The sequence below is a fragment of the Pseudophryne corroboree genome, chromosome 4, assembly GCF_028390025.1.
Source record: "Pseudophryne corroboree isolate aPseCor3 chromosome 4, aPseCor3.hap2, whole genome shotgun sequence".
Taxonomy (NCBI): Eukaryota; Metazoa; Chordata; class Amphibia; order Anura; family Myobatrachidae; genus Pseudophryne; species Pseudophryne corroboree.
This window is the reverse complement of record NC_086447.1, coordinates 598,371,860-598,391,484: the sequence shown is the minus strand read 5'-3', so window position 1 is coordinate 598,391,484 and position 19,625 is coordinate 598,371,860. Positions and strand designations below refer to the sequence as shown.

At 45.7% G+C, this 19,625-nt stretch overlaps 1 protein-coding gene across 1 annotated transcript in view; it reads right to left on the bottom strand.

Moving 5' to 3' along the window:
* LOC134910970 (protein unc-93 homolog A-like) overlaps window positions 1–16,210 on the bottom strand; it is a 78,060-nt gene extending 61,850 nt beyond the window's left edge. The window contains exons 1-3 of the mRNA XM_063919361.1: window positions 16,121–16,210; window positions 12,521–12,702; window positions 7,911–8,140 (exon numbers count right to left, since the gene is read on the bottom strand). Of these exons, the coding sequence (XP_063775431.1) occupies window positions 7,911–8,140; window positions 12,521–12,702; window positions 16,121–16,210 (502 nt within the window). The remainder of the gene's footprint in view (window positions 1–7,910; window positions 8,141–12,520; window positions 12,703–16,120) is intronic.
* Window positions 16,211–19,625: the final 3,415 nt, after the last annotated feature.

Below are 19,625 nucleotides of genomic sequence, written 5' to 3'. Positions count from 1 at the left end.
TGGTGCCTGACAGATGGAGAAACCAAGGAGGTGGTAATATAGAGATACGAACCACAGTCTCAATCACTCTTATAGGGGTATATTCACCATGAAAAATTGTGAACTAAGAAATTTTAATTTGCTGTATACTTAAGGCACACTAAACAGACAGTTTTTCGGAAAGTGATATATTTCCCCTTATTGCAGAGTCTCCTAGGATCTGTCCGGCTGCAGGCGCTGACCCCCTACCTCCTCTCAGCTGGCACCCTGTCAACAGAGGCTTCCCCCACTCCTCCCGTCACTTTGCTAATAATACTGGACTGCCTTACAGCCGCGGCCGCCCGCGCAAACCCCTGCAGCATGATACACGTTTTTTCCAGCGACCTGGCAGATCATACCGCTCTGCCCGACCCCACATGTTACTCTCTGCAGTTACGACCACCCTCTGCTGCACAAGCTACCATGTAAACGGCAGCATATGATGAGTTTCAAGGGCTGTTTGCCATCTCTTTTTCGGAGTTTGATGAATGTCACAATTTCTACATCCCCTGGGGAGTGTAGAAATTGTGACATTTTAAGGATGATGAATATGCCCCATAGTAAGTTATTAAGGAACATGAACCCGTTTGCTGCTAAGAGTTTACACACCACTAAAAAAATGTCATTATCACTTATTTTTTTATGCTGTGCCCACACAAATTCTACTTTTCTTTTCTTCAGAACACTCTTTGTTTTTCAGAAAATACCATTGGTCTTTTTGCTCAAATAAAAATTAAAAAGCATTTACCAAAATAAGCAAACAAAAGGCCTAATTCAGACCTGATCGCTGGGCTGCTAAAATTGTTGTCCTGCGATCAGATAGTCGCGGCCAATGGAGAATGCAAAGCCCTAACCCCCTCCCCTGTAGGCGGCGATTAGATGGTCGCAGCAGTGCAAAAAATAGCCTGCGTGCGACTAGGTCTGAATTAGGCCCACTGTCTTGTAATTACAGGTAAATATTGAAGGGCTCCACCATTTTAAAAGGGGCTCTCTGTTTCTTGTCTGGGTGCATGCTTATTATTAGAAGCCAGGTTGGGAAAGATTTTCCACATCCCTGAACTCAATTACTTTTCTGTATTTGAGGTCGTTATAGTCTGATGACCAGACTGATTATCAGACATTAAGTTCAAATAGGGCACTCCCCTCTTTCACACAAGGGGTCCGGGAGAACCAGGAGTGGGGAGGTAGATGTACTAAAAGTCCTTCTCATATTTTCATTATTTTTATTTTATTTTACATAATGCTACATAACTGACAGGGCTGTTTGTAGACAATTTGACTCCCAGTGTGAACACAAAAAAGTGCCCCCACCCATATACATATAAAAAATTAACATGCATGGGTGCCCCCAAAAGGGGGTGTGATCTTTATGTAATGGGCGTGGCTTTGCAGGAAAAGGCTACTTTTCACCATCATAGTGTCCCTTACACCATATTATGCCCCACACAGTAATACCCCTGCACCATATTAAGTCACCACAATAATGCCCCTGACACCATATTATGCACCACACAGTTATGCCCATGTCACCATATTAAGCACCCTCAATTATGCAACTGTCATCATATTATGCCCCCACTGTAATGCCCCTGACACTATATTATGCCTCCGTGTCGGGTGGTCTTCAGGTTGCCGACTGTCGGGATCCCGGCGCACAGTATACCGGCGCCGGAATCCCGACAGCCGGCATACCGACAGATATTCTCCCTCATGGGGGTCCACAAAGGGAGAATAAATAGTGTGGCGCGTGTAGCGCACCACCGTGCCCGCAAGGGGCTCATTTGCACTCGCCACGCTGTTGGTATGCTGGCGTCGGGGCTCCCTGGCGCTGGTATGCTGGTCGCCAGGAGCACGGCCGCCAGCATACCATACTACACATGACCGTGTCACCATATTATGCCCCTACTGTAAAACAGTATGCCATAGTACCTGTTTGTTCTCAAGGGGTTCTGCTGGTTGTCAGGAGATCCTCCCTGGCACCCACTAGTCTCTGGGGACTACTGTTTGTGCCTACTTCAGGGCCGAATCTAGACCTTGTGGCGCCCAGGGCGATAGTTTCCTTTGCCCTCCCCTCACCACCCCCAAACACCCCCCCCCACCCCCCCACACACAGACAAAACAGAGTTCGTGCTCGCGTCAATAAATAGGGGCTTGGCTTCATAGAGAAGGGGCGTTGTGCCCCCTGTAGCTGTGCCCCCAGCAGTTGTGCCCCCAGTAAATTTGCCCCCAGTAGTTGTGTCCCCTGTAGCTGTGCACCCAGTAGATTTGCCCACTTTAGCTGTGCACCCTGTAGTAGCGCCACTTACAAACACAAAAAAAAATAGAAAAACAAAACAATACCCACCAGCCCCGCTCCTGCTTCCCGAGCGCTGCTGCCGCTGCTGCTGCTCCATCTCTGGCCGCTTGCTCCTCTCTATGGGAGATATGTCATGACGTCTCTCCCATAGCAGCGCCGCACAGACAGTAGAAGTCAATTATGACCTCTAGCGTATGACAATCGCGCCGGCTGCATCGGGGGCACCCACACAGCCCATGGTGCCTGCTGCAGCCAGGGACCAGGATGCGGATGCCGGGTGTGGGTGCACGGCAGGCGCCTGCTGCCGTGCCTGCGGGACACAGCACCCCAGGTGCCCGTCCTGCTTGCCCGTGCCTAGATCCACTCCTGCCCCAGTTCACAGTATTAAAAATGACCATGTCAAACTGGCTGCCGTCTCCTCTAGCATCCTTAAAAACTATATTCTATGAGGCGGCAGCCATGTTGGGTAGGACATTTTCAATAGTATTCCAGATGGAATACTGTAACATGCAGTTTCCGGTGACCCTTTGCAATCGCACAGCTCGCACGGCCCTAGATATGCCACTGATAACTGACGTTGATGCAGAACCCACTCCCTGGCAGATTGCAAGTCCCCACTGCCTCCAAGAGTGGGGAGAAGAGGGTACTAATTTCCCAGACCTGATAGAGGGGCTAGCTGCTGTGTGCTGGTGGGTCTGTGGTGGTGTAGGGAGGCTGCTGCCACTTAGAAACAGCAGCAGTCTCTTCTGCTTGTTCGGTGGGCAAGGGGGGAGCAATCACACTGATCACGACCAATCTCTGTATTTGCCCTGGGCTCAAGTGCACGATAGCGACCCCCAAAGTGGTGGCACTGAAAATACCTATTTTTAAAACAATTATTTGTATAAGGGTGTGAGTGATTAGGCCGCACTCCCAAAATGTACCTAGGCCCGCCACAGCTCTCTACACTCCTACAAGTCCCCACCGGTCTACCTGCACACTGCACTACTGAAAGCTGGGCTTCTGAGGCCCTAGAACTCATCAGAGTTTTGTTTTTGGTTATTTGGTTAGGATCTACCAGTGGATGTCCTGCGAGCTACCGGTAGATTGTGTTTTACCTTTTGGCCAGGTCTGGTGTAGACTAATGTTCTTATACACAAAGAAATATAGCACAGCAGAACAAACCAATGAATTATCTGTGTGTTTTTTTTAGCTGTATTAGAGTGGTTGTGTGAAGAAAGCTGCCGTGGGGATTACTAACCTCCACGAGGCTGTGGTGATTGGCAGCGGGTCTGTATGGGCGGAGAAGCGGCGGCGGGCGCAGCTGAGGAGGGACTTAAAGCCGAGATGATTCAAGTTCCTCCAACCAGCAACCAGGGATTCACACCCCGTGCCAACAGCGAGCCAATCCCAGCTCATGGGTAGGCAGACAATTGGAAGCCGCCGTGGCGAGCCAATCGGAGCTCGTTGTGGCGAGACAATAGGGATCCACCGCTTCATCACTCTGACCCCTCCCAGTGTCTTATAATAAACGCTAAGGAGCCGCGGAGCTTAGTCAGGCGCTGGGCACAGATGAGTGAAGAGCTCCAGAAAGAAGATTTGGCGGCGGAGAAAGAAGAAGCCGCAGCGGGAGAAGAGAGAACCAGCAGTGGAAAAAGAAGCCTGGCAGCGGCGGCAGAAGAACCAGCGGTGGGAGAACACCCGGCAGTGTCGGAAGGAGATCCAGTGGAGGAAGAAGACTGGCGGAGAGCCAACAATTCTGGTAGGAGGTCCGGGGGACCTCTGCACTTACATCTAATCTACCCTATACCACCAGGCTGTGAGGAGTTAGGCCTGTGAGCACAGACAGGCAATAGGCCTGAGGGTTAGCAAGGAGTACTGGGGCCCTGTTCTTATAGTGATCTTGGGGCTAGGCCAAGATCACTTGTGGTCAAGTAGGCAGGCGCTAGGCCCATGGGTGAGTACAGGCACTAGGCCTGAGCACACATTAGAGGGCGCTAGGCCCTAGTCATTCTCCATTGGCCCAAGTAGGCAGGCCTAAAGGCCTGTGCTGCATAAAAAGGGTGTTCTGGGCACAGAGAATAATAGTTTGTTATTCCCAGCTCCTAACTGTCATTTTTCAAACCCAGCCTGTAACATGGAAGTTAGGAGCTGATTGGCTGGTGTGTTATCCCCTTCCACTTTATCACTTCACCAGGCTTAATAAATCTGCCCCTGAATAACAAAGAAATCTCAAGTTGAGTTCATGACTGTTGTATAGGTATTAGTGACGGAAGGGGTGGGGGAATGAGACAGGGGCAGTCAGGAGATGCTGGTTTTTAAAAAGGGGGGAAGCTGCAAGTGAAAGTAATTAAAACAGATAATTGACAAGTGCCGCCAATAATGCCCCCTGCAACGCTATGTGCACCCTCCGCACACACCTAGTTTCTGCCCTGGTGATAGATACAGTATCTATCCTCGATGGTACCATTGATGTAAAACATCGATGGCAAAAACCCATCTGTTAGGGAATCATCGATTATTTCACCAACCGATGGTCATCCATGCATTACTATGGAATGGGCTGCAGGCCAATCAGCGACTGGAGGGCTTTGTGGGTGTCAAGGGGGCGAAGCAATGCTCAGTGTCCCAAGACATTGTAAGGGGGAAAAAAACTGTCTGGTTGTTCTTTATCATTGATAGCTAGAAACCATCTGGTTCTCCCCCATCAATGGCAAAAATTATTCAACATCGACCATAAACCATCAATGATTTTGAATCATCGATGGTCAATGGCCATCCCTATAATTATGCTTATATAAGGGAAAATTTTTACATAGGAGAATGTGATATATATAGTATCTATATAATATGTACATACATGATATACTACCCCTTATACACCTAAGGCTGAGTACAGACTGCACAATATCATGACGATTAGTCTGACCTGAGAGAATCGGAACTACAAAAATAGGCCGCATTGTGCAGTGTGTACGGCGATTGCGCACTCCCGCAGGTCGCATTTGAGGTCATGTGTCACACGACAGAAAATCTGTGGTTAGTTCTCCAAAATGTTTGGAAAACCCTTCATGCCGAATTCCTTCAAAACTGTGTGCAAGTGTACCTAGAAGAACTGACGCTGTTTTGAAGGCAAAGGGTGGTTCCACAAAATATTGATTTGATGTAGAGTTCTCTTCTTTTCATTCACTTTGCATTTTGTTAAGTGATAAAAAAGAAATTATTAACACTTCTATTTTTAAAAGCATTCTTACTTGGCATCATGTTTTCCACACCTGCCTAAAACTTTTGCACAGTACTATATATATATATATATATATAGAGAGAGAGAGAGAGATTATATCTAGAATTTACCCCTGAGGAAGTCCTGTTAAAGGACGAAATGCGTATGGTGTATAAGGTGATTAGGATACCCTGTTTACATTTGGGAGTCCCCACCACTGAGCTCACATCCTGGGGTGGTTGGTGGCACTTGAATGTACATCTGTCCCGGTGTAACGCTGGTTCCTTAAAACACCTTGTATATGATGTGAAAATTGTTTACACTGTACATTTTATGCTGGATGTTCAAATAAACATTGTTCTATTAATCAAAGGCCTTGTGCCATATCTTGGGTGTCTACGTTTTTTGGTGTGAGATCTTTTCAGGAGAAATACTTGGCCGAGCACAACCAAGCAGTGATCTAAAAACTTCATCACTCGCCCCCAGGCTGGGGCTTCAATCAAGTCCTATTGGAATACGTTATGAACACTTGGACATTTGCATTTTTTAACCATTTATGAACTTTATTATGGACATTTGTTTTTGACACCTTAGCGCCCTCTGGTTTCTATTTTGTCTACATTTCTGCTGTTTCCACTAACAGGTTAGACTGTGAGCACTGGCGTATCTACAATGGGTGCAGTGTGTGTGGCGCACATGGCTCCTGGGTCCAGAGGGGGCCCACACCGCACACACTGCATCCATTTCTTCTATACTTACCTTTCCGGTGTCCATCGGCGACTATGTGTGGGCCCCCTCCTCTCCCGTAGCCGTCACCGCCGCTACTAGCGCACTGAGCGCTAGAGACTCTGGCACAGTGCCAGAGTCTACAGCACATGCGCAGGACTCTGGAAAAATGGCACGGCGGCCATTTTTCAGAGTCCTGCGCATGCGCTGTAGACTCTGGCACTGTGCCAGAGTCTCAGTGCTGAGAGCGCTAGCAGCGGCGGTGACGGCTACAGGAGAGGAGGGGGCCCACAAATGGAGTCTGCACACAGGTCCCCTCCTCTCTAGAAACGCAGCTGACTGTGAGGTGCTGCTCTTTGAAGCGCTTGAAAAAGTGTGTGTGAAAGTCTGTACAATTGAGTCCATTCACAAAATTCCACTTTTTTTTTGTAAGGTTTAGCCTGCTGGGGAGGGTTAGGTTTAGGCTGTGTGGAAAGAGGATTAAGTTTATCCACCCACAGGGATGGTTAGGATTAGGCTGCGGTGGGATGGGGGAGGGTTAGGTTTAAGCTGCTGGAAGGGGAGGTTAGGTTTATGCACCACCGGGAGGGTTAGAGTTAGGCTGCAGGGGGGAGGGTTAGGTTTAGGCTGTGGTAAGGGAGGGTTAGGGGGATATGGGGTAAGATTCTAACTATCGGGATGCCGCAGTCAGTATTCACAAATGCTGGCATTTCAGCCCCAACCCATCTATATAGCTCCATTAATATTTACTATTTATTTATAACTAATGTCCGATAAGACATCTATTTAAAATGTATTAATTGTGTTTTGTTAAACTTGCCACAGAAGCCTTGTTAGAAGTAGCAGAGTTATATTGCTTTCTAGAAGGTATGCAACTGTCTTTTAACTTATAGTTTTTTTTATTTTCTTTTTAGCAATTGATTGCTGGAGAAAAATGTGGTTTATTTAATAAATACAGTGCATATGAAATGCAAATGCAGCCCTGCAGTACTGTATGTGCATTTAACTTGTATTCAGCTATAAATGGTAGATGAACCAAAATAATTTTAGCCATAAACATGTTTACCAGCGGCATTCCAATAACATTTCTGCTGCCCAATGTTTTTATTTTGTTCCTGAGCTCCCAGTGTTCCTCATCCCTCCCTTCTTGCTGAACTTATTGAATTCATTTATAGAAGCAGGTGGGGAGTTTGACTGTGGAGGTACATCTGTGAAACCATAACACAGGTGTCCTAAGGTGAGCTCTGGGAGGACAAAACCCTCCCATGGAGCAGAAGGATCAGGATATTCAAGAAGAAAGGATAGTCAGGACAGTTAAGAAGAAAGAATAGTCAGGGCAGTCAAGAAGAAAGAATAGTCAGGATAGTCAAGAAGAAATATAGGCGAGTGCTGAAAAGTGCACATGTGAGTGCACGCTGCTCTTCCTACTTAAGATAACAACCTGAACAACGCTGCCATGCCAGGACCTGGAATAGGAAGGAGGACATGTCCTATGCTCAAGAACAACCTTCAAAGTAGGTAAACACATAAAATATTACCGCAGAAAGTCACAATCCACTCACCAGTGAGCATAGGTATTGGGATGGTATGTAGGGAAAAACTGAAATTAATAGAAGCATTTCTATTCTAAATATCATTCATGTAATATTTACAAGATTTTTTATTTACCTGCATTTGGTGTTAAGTTGAATACCAACGAAGAGATGAGATTTCCCCAAACACGACATGTTTGAACAATTAGAAAAAAATAACCAAAGTACTGGTTTACAACATCTTTAGATATTTTGCCACATGTTTCTGCATTTTTGCTTCCGATTATTGTAATATAAGTGCTTTTGCTTGCCCATAGCGGCCCTCCTCCTATTCCAACAAGTATAGAGGAAATGATCAGCGTTGGCCTGAAAAAACACATACACCTTTACACAAGTGTTTGATATTATTACCATTGTGACATGCATAAACATTTAAGAATCTGCAGGAATTTTTAAATATTTACCAATATATTTAAAGATGTATACAGTACATGGTCCAAAATAAGGGGAGGCATTTGATATGCCGGCTGTCGGGATCCTTGCGCTCACCATTCCCACCGGAATCCCGACAGTCGGAATCCCGTCAGCCGGCATACCGACAACTATTCTCCCTCTTGGGGTGTCCACGACACCCCTGGAGGGAGAATAAATAGCGTGGCACGCATAGTGCGCCACAGTGCCCACAAAGGGCTCTTTTGCTCTCACCTAGCTGCCTGCATGCCTACGGTCGGGATCTAGGTGCCGGTATGCTGGGCGCCAGGATCCCAAGCGCCAGCATAACATACTACACCCCAAAATAAGATATCTAAAAAGCATACACCCATCTTACATTTGTACGCTCATATTATGTGCTACTTGCCTATTAATATCTCTGATCTGCATTTAAAAGGTGTACGTCAGGATATCTACAAATCTAATGGTGCCCATGCACTAGACGATATTATGAACGATTTGGCCATTTTCGACGGATAGGAATGACAAATCGTTCATAACAGTGCAGATCGTTCAGTGTCCATGAACTATAGTGATCACGATGCGCGGTCCTGCTGGTCGTTGGTCGGTGCTTCTGATCTTCCCTGCTGCAAGGAAGATCTGAGGCTATAGTCAACGACAGCATGCTCCTGGATGTAGCCTTAAGATACCTGTATATCTTATGTGCATTGTACTATATCGTTTGCCCAGCACTACCAGGGAGCTGCCTGGGGAGTTCAAGGGAAATCGTTAAAAATAAATCATCCCTTACAGATCATCTAGTGTATGGGCGGGATGCGGTCAAGATCCCGCCAGACGGAATCCTGGCGGTCGAAATACCGACACCGGAATCCCGACATATTCTCCTCCATGGGTGTCCACGACACCCATAGAGGGAGAATAAAATAGTGGCGTGCGTTCTGCTCGCCACCCCTGTCGGGATTCTGCTGGTCGGGATTCCGGTGTCGGCATTTCGACCGCCAGGATCCCATCCAGCAGGATTTCGTACTGATCCCGTATGGGCACCTTTACAGCGAAAGCAAGTTACTGTATGTGCATGCACAATGCAACAGTTTGGTGAAGCTTGCATTGTGCATTTATCTGTCCAATATGGTAAGCAGAACGGTAACCCTTTGTCAGTTATTGTGTGAAAGCCGCCAGAACAGGTTTTGATGGTTTCCGTGCTTCCTTTAACACAATGCGATATGATATATGTCAGCATCCGGAGTCTTACCTCCGGTTCTGATCCCTGCGGCCTTCCTGTTGGTTGGCTGGTGTGGCTGCGACGGATAGGAGCTGCGGCAGCGAGGTCCTCCGGTGCGGCTGCCAGGCATCTGGAGGCCGGGATGCGGGTCCTGGGGAGCGGAGCATGGCAGCCGGAGGTGTCTGTTTCCCGGTGTCCTGTTGCTGGAGTGCGGCATCTGGGAGGCTGAGGCCAGAGGTAGTGGCTGTGTGCTGGTTCAACATATGTCCTCTGTGCAGGGAGCAGACATGTTGAAGACCAAGCCTAGCCAATATGTATCCCAGTTCGCGTCCAGCCAATCCGGTGCAGTCTTCCCTTATAAAAAACGGTGGATGCTTAGCTATGGTGCTAGTGCTTCAAGTTACTTGCTGCTGTAAGGTGCTCAAGCTCTGTGCTCCCAGGTTAACCCCTGGAATCCTGGTTCTGCTGTGGCTGTCCGGTGGTCAGTTCTGTTATTGCAGTCCTTTGCTCTGTCCACCACTTCTTGCAGTTTAACCACTGGTTCCACTATCCAGTAGAGGGTCTCCGTTTGCTCCTCTGTTCAACATCATATCACAAGTCATCTCTCCATTCGGTGTTCTTCAACATTGTTTACAAATCACAAGTCATTTCTCCTTTCAGTGTTCTTCAGCATCGTTTACAAATCATAAATCACTTCTTCATTCAGTATTCTTCATCATTGTTTACTAGTCACGAACACTTCGTCCTTCAGAATTCACTCAGTCTTATCGCCTAGCCGTTGTGTATGATTGAAGTCTCATTAAAACTGAGCTAATCTTTCCTCAGTGTTTCGTTCACAGTCATTGATCAGTCATCAGATCCCCAACTCAAGCCGAGCGTGACAATATACAGATGCAATTTTAAATCCATTAGTAATTAGACGGAATCCTGGCGAACCTCTATAGTTTTAATGAAGCCTGATAAGGTGTCACCTGCACAGTATAATAAGCCAGGTGGGTACCTTCCCAGTGTAGATATCTTTTAGTAAACATGGACTAATAAAAAATAAAACTGACCATCTCTAGTGCTATATAACCTGGGGCTAATTTTCACTATAACAGGGAGACCACTCCCGTCTGGAAAGACTGGCCCGATTCTCTTTATATCAGGGAAACAAGTAAGTGGGCTTCCCTGTGTTATTAGCTGCTCTATCACAAGTGTTTTTCCTAAAGCTGGACAATAACAATCTGGTCACTAGTGAGCAGGTAGCAGCGACCAGGGCCAGATTAAGGGCCACATGGGCCTGGGCTGATTGTGAGAAAGAGGCGAGGTGTGGCCAGTGCTGTGTGGGTGTGGCCAGTGCCATATGGGCGTGTACATACCCTACACTATCAGCTCTAATGTCTCCCCGATATGTCAAAATTATAAAAAAATTGCATAATTGTGTGAGAAAATTAGAAATGCAATCTTAATAGTTATGATTTATGGTGACCATGTGGCCAGCTAGTGGCTAGTGATCATCATGCTGCCATGATGATGGGCCTATTTTTATGTGGAGGCCTGGAGCTGTAGCTCCATCCGCCCCATTGTTAATCTGGCCCTGGCAGTGACATCTCATGGGGGGAGATAAAGTGGTGTAGTTACTCCAAGTAGCCAGTCTGCTTCTGTCATTTATCTAGCACAGTTTTTGAAATGATAGAAGTTGATTGTTGACAACTGCTTCACTTTATCTCACTCCAATACTTGATAGATCCCCCTATGATGTGTTATTTATTACTAATGGACAACAAAGAAAAAAGTTTTACCATTGGATTATGAGAAACAAGAAAACAAGACCTTTTGGGGGTAATTCCAAGTTGATCGCAGCAGGATTTTTGTTAGCAATTGGGCAAAACCATGGCCCTCATTCCGAGTTGTTCGCTCGCTAGCCGCTTTTCGCAGCAGTGCACACGCTAAGCCGCCGCCCTCTGGGAGTGAATCTTAGCTTAGCTGAATTGCGAACGAAGTATTCGCAATATTGCGAAAAGATTTTTCTTTGCAGTTTCTGAGTAGCTCGAGACTTACTCTGCCAGTGCGATCAGTTCAGTGCTTGTCGTTCCTGGTTTGACGTCACAAACACACCCAGCGTTCGCCCAGACACTCCCCCACGTTTCTCCAGCCACTCCCGCGTTTTTCCCAGAAACGGCAGTCACACACACCCATAAAACGGCCAGTTTCCGCCCAGAAACACCCACTTCCTGTCAATCACACTACGATCCCCAGAACGATGAAAAAACCTCGTAGTGCCGTGAGTAAAATACCTAACTTCTTAGCAAATTTACTTGTCGCAGCCGCAGTGCGAACATTGCGCATGCGCAATTAGCGGAAATTTGCACCGATGCGAAGGAAAATAACGAGCGAACAACTCGGAATGAGGGCCCATGTGCACTGCAGGGGAGGCAGATATAACATGTGCAGAGAGAGTTAGATTTGGGTGGGGTGTGTTCAATCTGCAATCTAATTTGCAGTGTAAAAATAAAGCAGACAGTATTTACCCTGCACAGAAATAAAATAACCCACCCAAATCTAACTCTTTCTGCACATGTTATATCTGCCTCCCCTGCAGTGCACATGGTTTTGCCCAATTGCTAACAAAAATCCTGCTGCGATCAACTTGGAATTACCCCCTTTATTTAATACATAGATGACAAGGGATTTTAGGTGAGATTTTATTACATATAAACTTCATTTTTTTAATTTACTTTGTGGTGTAAAGAACAATGATTTTAGGGAGTCTTTACCATTTTGTAATGTACATATTATGATACGGTGTACCTAGGTTTCATCTAGCTTGCTGCAAATTATCTCTCAAAATTACAACCCACAACAAACAGAATACTGAAATCACTCTATGAAATGTAGCTATATGTTGACATTTAATGGTTCATACTCTCAATTATTTGTTTTTGGATTTTCTGGATAGTTGACTTCTATATTGACCACACATATATGACTGGTTATGCCCCCATAGTTAGGTACCATGAATGATATTGTTCAATGTAATTCATATGTCAGACATTGTCATTTTCATGTAATGTGTGTAAGATATTTACCAGCTTGAATAAAAATTGCAGAGACTGTAGGAAATGAAGCAAAACATAGAAGCCACAATGGTCCACTTGCAACCAATTTTCTTTATCAGTAGAGGAGGGAGGAATAATGAAGAGAGACTGAGGGTCACATACATCACACTTAGTGAAGCAACACCAAGTCCTTCGATCTGATTCATGCTACTCTGTATGTGTAAAGAAGGTGAGAGATACATGATAGGTTACAGCAAGAGCACAAAACACATTTGAAAACTTTTTGTATTATTTTATTTTTAAATGTCATTTTTTTTATTGTGTTCAACTTTTTGGAATTCTGAATATTCTTGTTTATGTTTTGGGATTGTTTTGAACAAGCAATCAATATGCTGGATATATATTGTCCCATCTGATTCTTAAATATTGTTTCAGCGTTTCAAATAGTTTTGAAATATATCAGCGTATTTTGGAGGTGAGTCAGAGCTAATCATAGAAAATTAGCACATCTGCAATCAGATTCCGTGACATGCGGGGAAGGGGGGGGGGATGCCCAGCACAGGGCTAGTCTGCCCCGCATGTCAGGCCCTATCCCTCCCCCTGCACAGGTGCGAAAGCATTGTACGCCGGCGATGCATTCGCACCCGCCGAGTAGTTCCATGCCTGTGCAGCCTAGCTGCTCTGGCAGACGGCTACCCATAATATTTTGGGTCACAGCGGCTGCGTATGATGTCAAGCAGCCGCCGCGGCCCACCCCAGCAACATTCCGGACACGCCTGCGTTGTCCGGACAGCGTCACCCCTAATGGTATTCTAACGAAATTGGCACACACCCTCCTGACCCGCGACCACCTCTGCCTGTCAATCAGGCAGAGGCGATCGCACCAGTGAGATGCTTTCGCATCTCACTAGGTACACAAGCTCACTCCACAAAGGGCTTCAGAGTGTAATCGCTGCCAGTGCATCGATCGCCTCTGAATTAGGCCATTTGTTAATGGCAAAATTTTAGATGTGATGTTTCGCTACAGCTACAATAGCAACACAACATGTATAACATTTTGCCCTTAAACAATAAAATATGCCCTCCTTCCTGATTAGGTGCATGGTGCTAGAATGAACACTATTATGAATGTTATTTTATCTATTTTTTGTCAATTATAGCTACTGTATGTGCAAACTATAACTGTATTTCTTATTAAAATTACATTTTAACACATATTAACATACTAAAAGTTATTCTTATAGGTTTAACAATGCCCCCCCAAAATTCTATTTTCTCTACCATCATGTAATCAGTTACTTAAGTATTATAGACGCTTTCACTGCTTTCTAGTCATTATTACATAATAATTATGGTAAACACTGCAATGCATAACACAACATGTCATCTGTCATTTTAATGTGAAGAAAATTGGCAGCGGTAACAGCCCAAGGGAAGAGCCAAACACGCCTCATTTGGATGTGCATGACACAGCTCGTTCCTTCTTTCATGTTAGACTTTCTAAATTACATGACACTACATTTAAACGCACAATGTGTTGCATACTGCACATGATGCAATTGCTTTTCCGTTTATAATTATGATGCTTCCTTGAATTTGAAAAAGTAGCTCTTTACCAACAGCTATAAATGCATATGAGCCATGCGGAGGTGTTATGACTCCAAATACTTGATGCATCATTATGTATAAAAGGGATGTTTGTTAGGAAATTATTTCACCAAAATAATGCAGTGATGGTTTCCACACCTTCATGAACGGAATGAGTGAAGCTTTATTATGGTAATCATAAGTGCATGATAAGTTATGATCAAGGTGCTTGTAACTGGTGTGCTTCATTTCTATTAATCACCTCTTGAACTACAGGTCATGCTTGCATAGCATTGATTATGTGGCTGATTTTAGCTGAAACAAAGGGGGTCATTCCGAGTTGATCGCTAGCTGCATTTGTTCGCAGCGCAGCGATCAGGCTAAAAAATGGCAATTCTGTGCATGTGTATGCGGCGCAATGCGCACACGCGACGTACAGGCACAACGAATGAAGTAGTTTTGCACAGGGTCTAGCGAAGCATTTCTGTCGCACTGGTTGCCGCAGAGTGATTGACATGAAGTGGGCGTTTCTGGGTGGCAACTGACCGTTTTCAGGGAGTGTTCAGAAAAACGCAGGCAGGCCAGGGAAAACACAGGCGTGGCTGGGCGAATGCTGGGCGGGTTTGTGACGTCATATCCGGAACTGAATAGTCTGAAGTGATCGCAAGCGCTGAGTAGGTTTTGAGCTTCTCTGAAACTACACAAAAAAAATGTGCAGGCGCTCTGCGATCCAACCGTTTGCACTTCTGCTAAGCTAAAATATACTCCCAGTGGGCGGCGGCATAGCGTTTGCACGGCTGCTAAAAACTGCTAGCGAGCGATCAACTCGGAATGACCCCCAAAGTCATGTGGTCACAATGTAGTATAGCACTAAAAGAAGGTGAACAGTCCATTTTAAAGGCGAATTCCACTGTTTGATTATCGGATATGTAGCCAGCACTCTAAATAGGTGAAGAACATAAGCCAGACGGACCCTTTCCTTTATTGATCTTCCAGTGCCACTGCACAGTAGACAGAACAAAGAGCTTAGGTGACTGGGGGAAATTCAACCTGCTATCTCTGTTGGCAATTGCGGTATTGACAGGAGCAATAGACTAACCAACACACACAGCCCCTATCCGAACTCTTCGGTATGTACTACCAGCAGACGGCTGTCCATATTCCGACAGCAGTATCCCACCCGCCAGAATGCCTACAGCAGGGCGAGTGCTAAGAGTCCCCTTGCGAGCTCGATGCACTTGCCACAGGAACTATTCCCACTCTATGGGTGTTATGGACACCCATGAGAGGGAATAGCCTTGTGCGCCAGGATTCCGGCTTGCTGCATTGTTGGGATGTCGGTGTCTTGGTATCCTGAATGCGGGGATCCCGACCGCCGACAGTTTGACTGCATCCCCTTGAAATAGTTTTCACAGACTTAGCAAACCACATCCAACTGCATGCTGGGGTAGTCACTAATTATTTGCAGCCTAAGGGCCCGATTCAGCATGAGTTGTAGGTTTGTGAAAATCCAGGCTGCCCCGAATGCCGGGTCCTAACCCCCTGCTAAAATGCCAGCACTTTGCTGAACAGCAAAGTGCACGCATCATTAACATAGCACCATGCCTGCGCAGCTTAGCTATGTATGGGTCACAGCGGCTGCATGTGACTTCACGCAGCTGCCACGGCCCACCCCACAAATGGTCTGGAAATGCCTACATTGCCCAGACCGTGCACCCCCAACGCCACTTACGCCCACAAAATGCTGCAATGCCGCCCCGTCACCACCCTTTTCCAGCACTTAAACTGTGATTGATTACGATGCGAGCAGCAGTGTGCGCGCGCGCATGTGCAGAAGTGTTGAAATCGCCGAATAGCGATTTTCGCACTTCAGCGATCAAAGCTGAATCGGGCCCTAAATCAACTAAAAATTTTAAAAACTTAAAAACCCCTTCCAGTGTTTCATTTTAAGCACGAGAAACATATATATTCCCAAGACATTTAATATTCTCAATAAGATTTTCATCAATACATAGCAAATTAAGAAAACAATGTGCACCTTACCTGCAGAGTCTGAAGCCCCATGTATGCAGTATATAAAAGTAATATTCCAAATGATAGAACAAGGATGTTTTTGATATTTGAACATTGCATCCTGTATCGCCTTATTTCTTGCAGTATGCGGGTAATCTAAGTATGTAAGGAACAGTGAAGTGTCACGGGGATTTTATTTAACACTTCTAATTTATAAAACATATGTTGCATAAACATATACACAGGTGAATGCATGCATTCTGCTTTTTCATGTTTGCACCTGCTTTAGTCGCTTTGCACAACATTTTGTTAGCTTGCAGTGTTGATTATATCATCAAAAGTTACATTGTTAATGCAGTTACTACATCCTTATTTAATTAAAACTATTCATTTTTTTTAATTAAATCTTAAATACTGTGTTTTAGAGCATCAGTAAAGTTAATGAAAGAACACCAAATCAAGATAAAAATGTATTAGTTTTCAAAGGAGGGAATTCAGTAGTTTTGGGCATCTAATAATCCAGTCAAAACGGGACATTTTAGACGCCCAAACAATTGTCACTATTCAATTGTTGTTTGGGCGCACAAGCATATCACGCATGTCGCACCCAAACAGACAGGGTTTAGTTGCATATAAACGGCTAAACCCGTCTAAAGTCCTGCTGTGGGAATCCAAAGTGCCCAATTTGTGCACATTTCTCCTCACACCTCAGGAGGCTGCGAGAAGAAATGTCATCCCTACTGGGCGTCTAAATGGAGCAACAATTGAATTGCTACGTTTTGTGCCCCCAAGTGGTAGCCGCAGGGTAAATCAATTGAATTCCCTCTTAAGAGTTAAAAAAAGAAAGCCGTGCTTACCATTTATGTTCCATTCACCAGACCTTCTTGGGTTCCCGCTGTTTGATACCAACTTGTGGCACCTGCTGTGCTCTTTACTCTATCCTCGCTGGGCAAGCTGGCATGAGTACCCTTTCCCATGAACATACCATTCATTTCAGTTTGAAGCACACACACGATTACAGTACAGGGCAGGGCAATATGGGGCCACTACAGGTCTGGTGTATACAGCAAATGGAGTAAGTGCTTATGCAGAGTTGAACATATACCCATTTACGAAGCATTTTTTTGTGCTAATTTGTTCATAAAATAGGCACACACAAGTATTGGCGATACAGAGTCATAAACATTTTGAATGCATCTGTCTTAAGATGAGTTCCGGGTTTTACCTTGGGGCTGCAGCCCCCTTCCCCCCACCGTAAAAATCTGCCACTACCAGTGAGCCTCCAGTAACTTACTGGCTGTAAGTGCAGTTGCTTCACATTTAAAGCACTGTCAGCTAATTGCTCTTTGGACTGCGATCAGCAGATATTGCTTCAAATGGGAAACCACTCCCCTGCCTTCCTGACAGCTTTAATATGCTTCTAGGGGCTGCAGCTAATGCAGTCCCAAGAAGATGGAGGGGAGAAAGTAGCTGTTGTGCACATGCGCAAGTTTCGCTGCTAGCCATAATGTGCTTCTAGATGCAGTCCATGCAAGCCAGGCGTTTGTGAGCATGTTCTAGTCTTTGTTTTCCCCTATGCTTCACAGTGCTGCTTAGGCAGGTTGTGGACAGCGGCAGCCCCTCTCAAGACAAAAGGTAGAAACCACCACTGGTTAAGAAGACTGAAGAGGTGGTTTGTTATGGGGCATTCTTACTTAGGCAAAATTCACTGAGGGAGCATTCCCGCCAAGGTGTTCTATGCAGGTCTGGATGTAAGTAAAATGATGCCCTTTTGGATGTGTATTAGTGGCATCTAGTACAAAGCTGCTGGGTAGTAGCAAACCAGGTGCACATGCAGATATAGGGGGTCATTCCGAGTAGTTTGCTCGCTAGCAGATTTTAGCAGCATTGCACACGCTAAGCCGCCGCCCTCTGGGAGTGTATCTTAGCTTAGCAGAATTGCGAATGAAAGATTAGCAGAATTGCGAATAGAAAATTCTTAGCAGTTTCTGAGTAGCTCCAGACTTACTCCTACACTGCGATCAGCTCAGCCCGTTTCGTTCCTGGTTTGAAGTCACAAACACGCCCTGCGTTCGGCCAGCCACTCCCCCGTTTCTCAAGACACTCCCGCGTTTTATTCTGGCACGCCTGCGTTTTTCCACACACTACCATGCGCATGCGCATTTTTGCCTTAATCGCTCCGTTGCGAAAATCGGCAACGAGCGAACAACTCGGAATGACCCCCATAATCTCATATCAAGACACATTCTGCTCTGCATATGGCCAAATAGAAACATTTTGCTTAAACTTTCTACAGTACGTCCAGTCTACTTCCAAATCTACATCACGGCCCAGTGTGCGTGTGTAATGAGTGCAAGGGTAGATAAGACTATCTCAATTACATGTACCACATTTGTACTGTCATATTTGAATTTCATTGCTATATATGTGCATATAAGTTTATAGACTGGATAAAAGACACTCTAATAAAAGTAATGGCATGAACCCAGTTATCACTGCCACTGGGGAAATGCAGATATCAAAGCATTGTGTGTATTATAAAGGCTCTTCTAGCACTCATGAACTAGGATTGCCTGCCAAAATACAATCTATACCCACATCAAGGGGGTAATTCAGAATTGATCGCAGCATCAAATTTGTTAGCAGTTGGGCAAAACCATGGGGGTCATTCCGACCCATTCACACGCTGCAGTTTGTCGCAGCGGTGCAAACGGGTTGGAACTGCGCATGCGCGGCAGATGCATTGCGACACCACCAGTAGAAAAAGGGATCACAGCAGCGATCACAAGAAGACTGACAGGTGGGAGCAGTTCCGGGGCATCAACCGACCGTTTTCCAGGCATGGTGAGACGAATGCAGGCAAGTCCAGGCGTTTGGAGGGTGGATGTCTGACGTCAATTCCGGGACCTTCGTCGCTGGATCCGTCGCACAGGGTAAGTAAGTCTGACCCTAGTCTTGTTTTACAGGAAACTTTTTTAGCATAGCAGGGCTGCACAAGCGATCGCAGCCATGCTATGCTTAAATACACTCCCCCATAGGCGGCGTCAACTTGATTGCACGAGCAGCAAAAAGTTACTACGTGCGATCAACTCAGAATGAGGGCTCATGTGCACTGCAGGTGTGGCAGATATAACATGTGCAGAGAGAGTTAGATTTGGGTGAGTTATATTGTTTCTGTGCAGGGTAAATACTGGCTGCTTTATTTTTACACTGCAATTTAGATTGCAGATTGAACACACCACACCCAAATCTAACTCTCTCTGCACATGTTATATCTGCCCCCCCTGCAGTGCACATGGTTTTGCCCAACTGCTAACAAATTTGCTGCTGCGATCAACTCTGAATTACCCCCCAAGTTCATTAGGAAAACCTGTCACACCAAACAAAGGGGGTCATTCTGACCCATTCGCATACTGCAGTTTTTTGCAGCCGCGCAAACGGGTCATAACTGCGCATGCGCGTGGGCGGCAATGCGCAGGCGCATTGCAGCCTGGCGATGGCCGTCGCCGGGCAGCGACGAAAATAATGAAGAAAG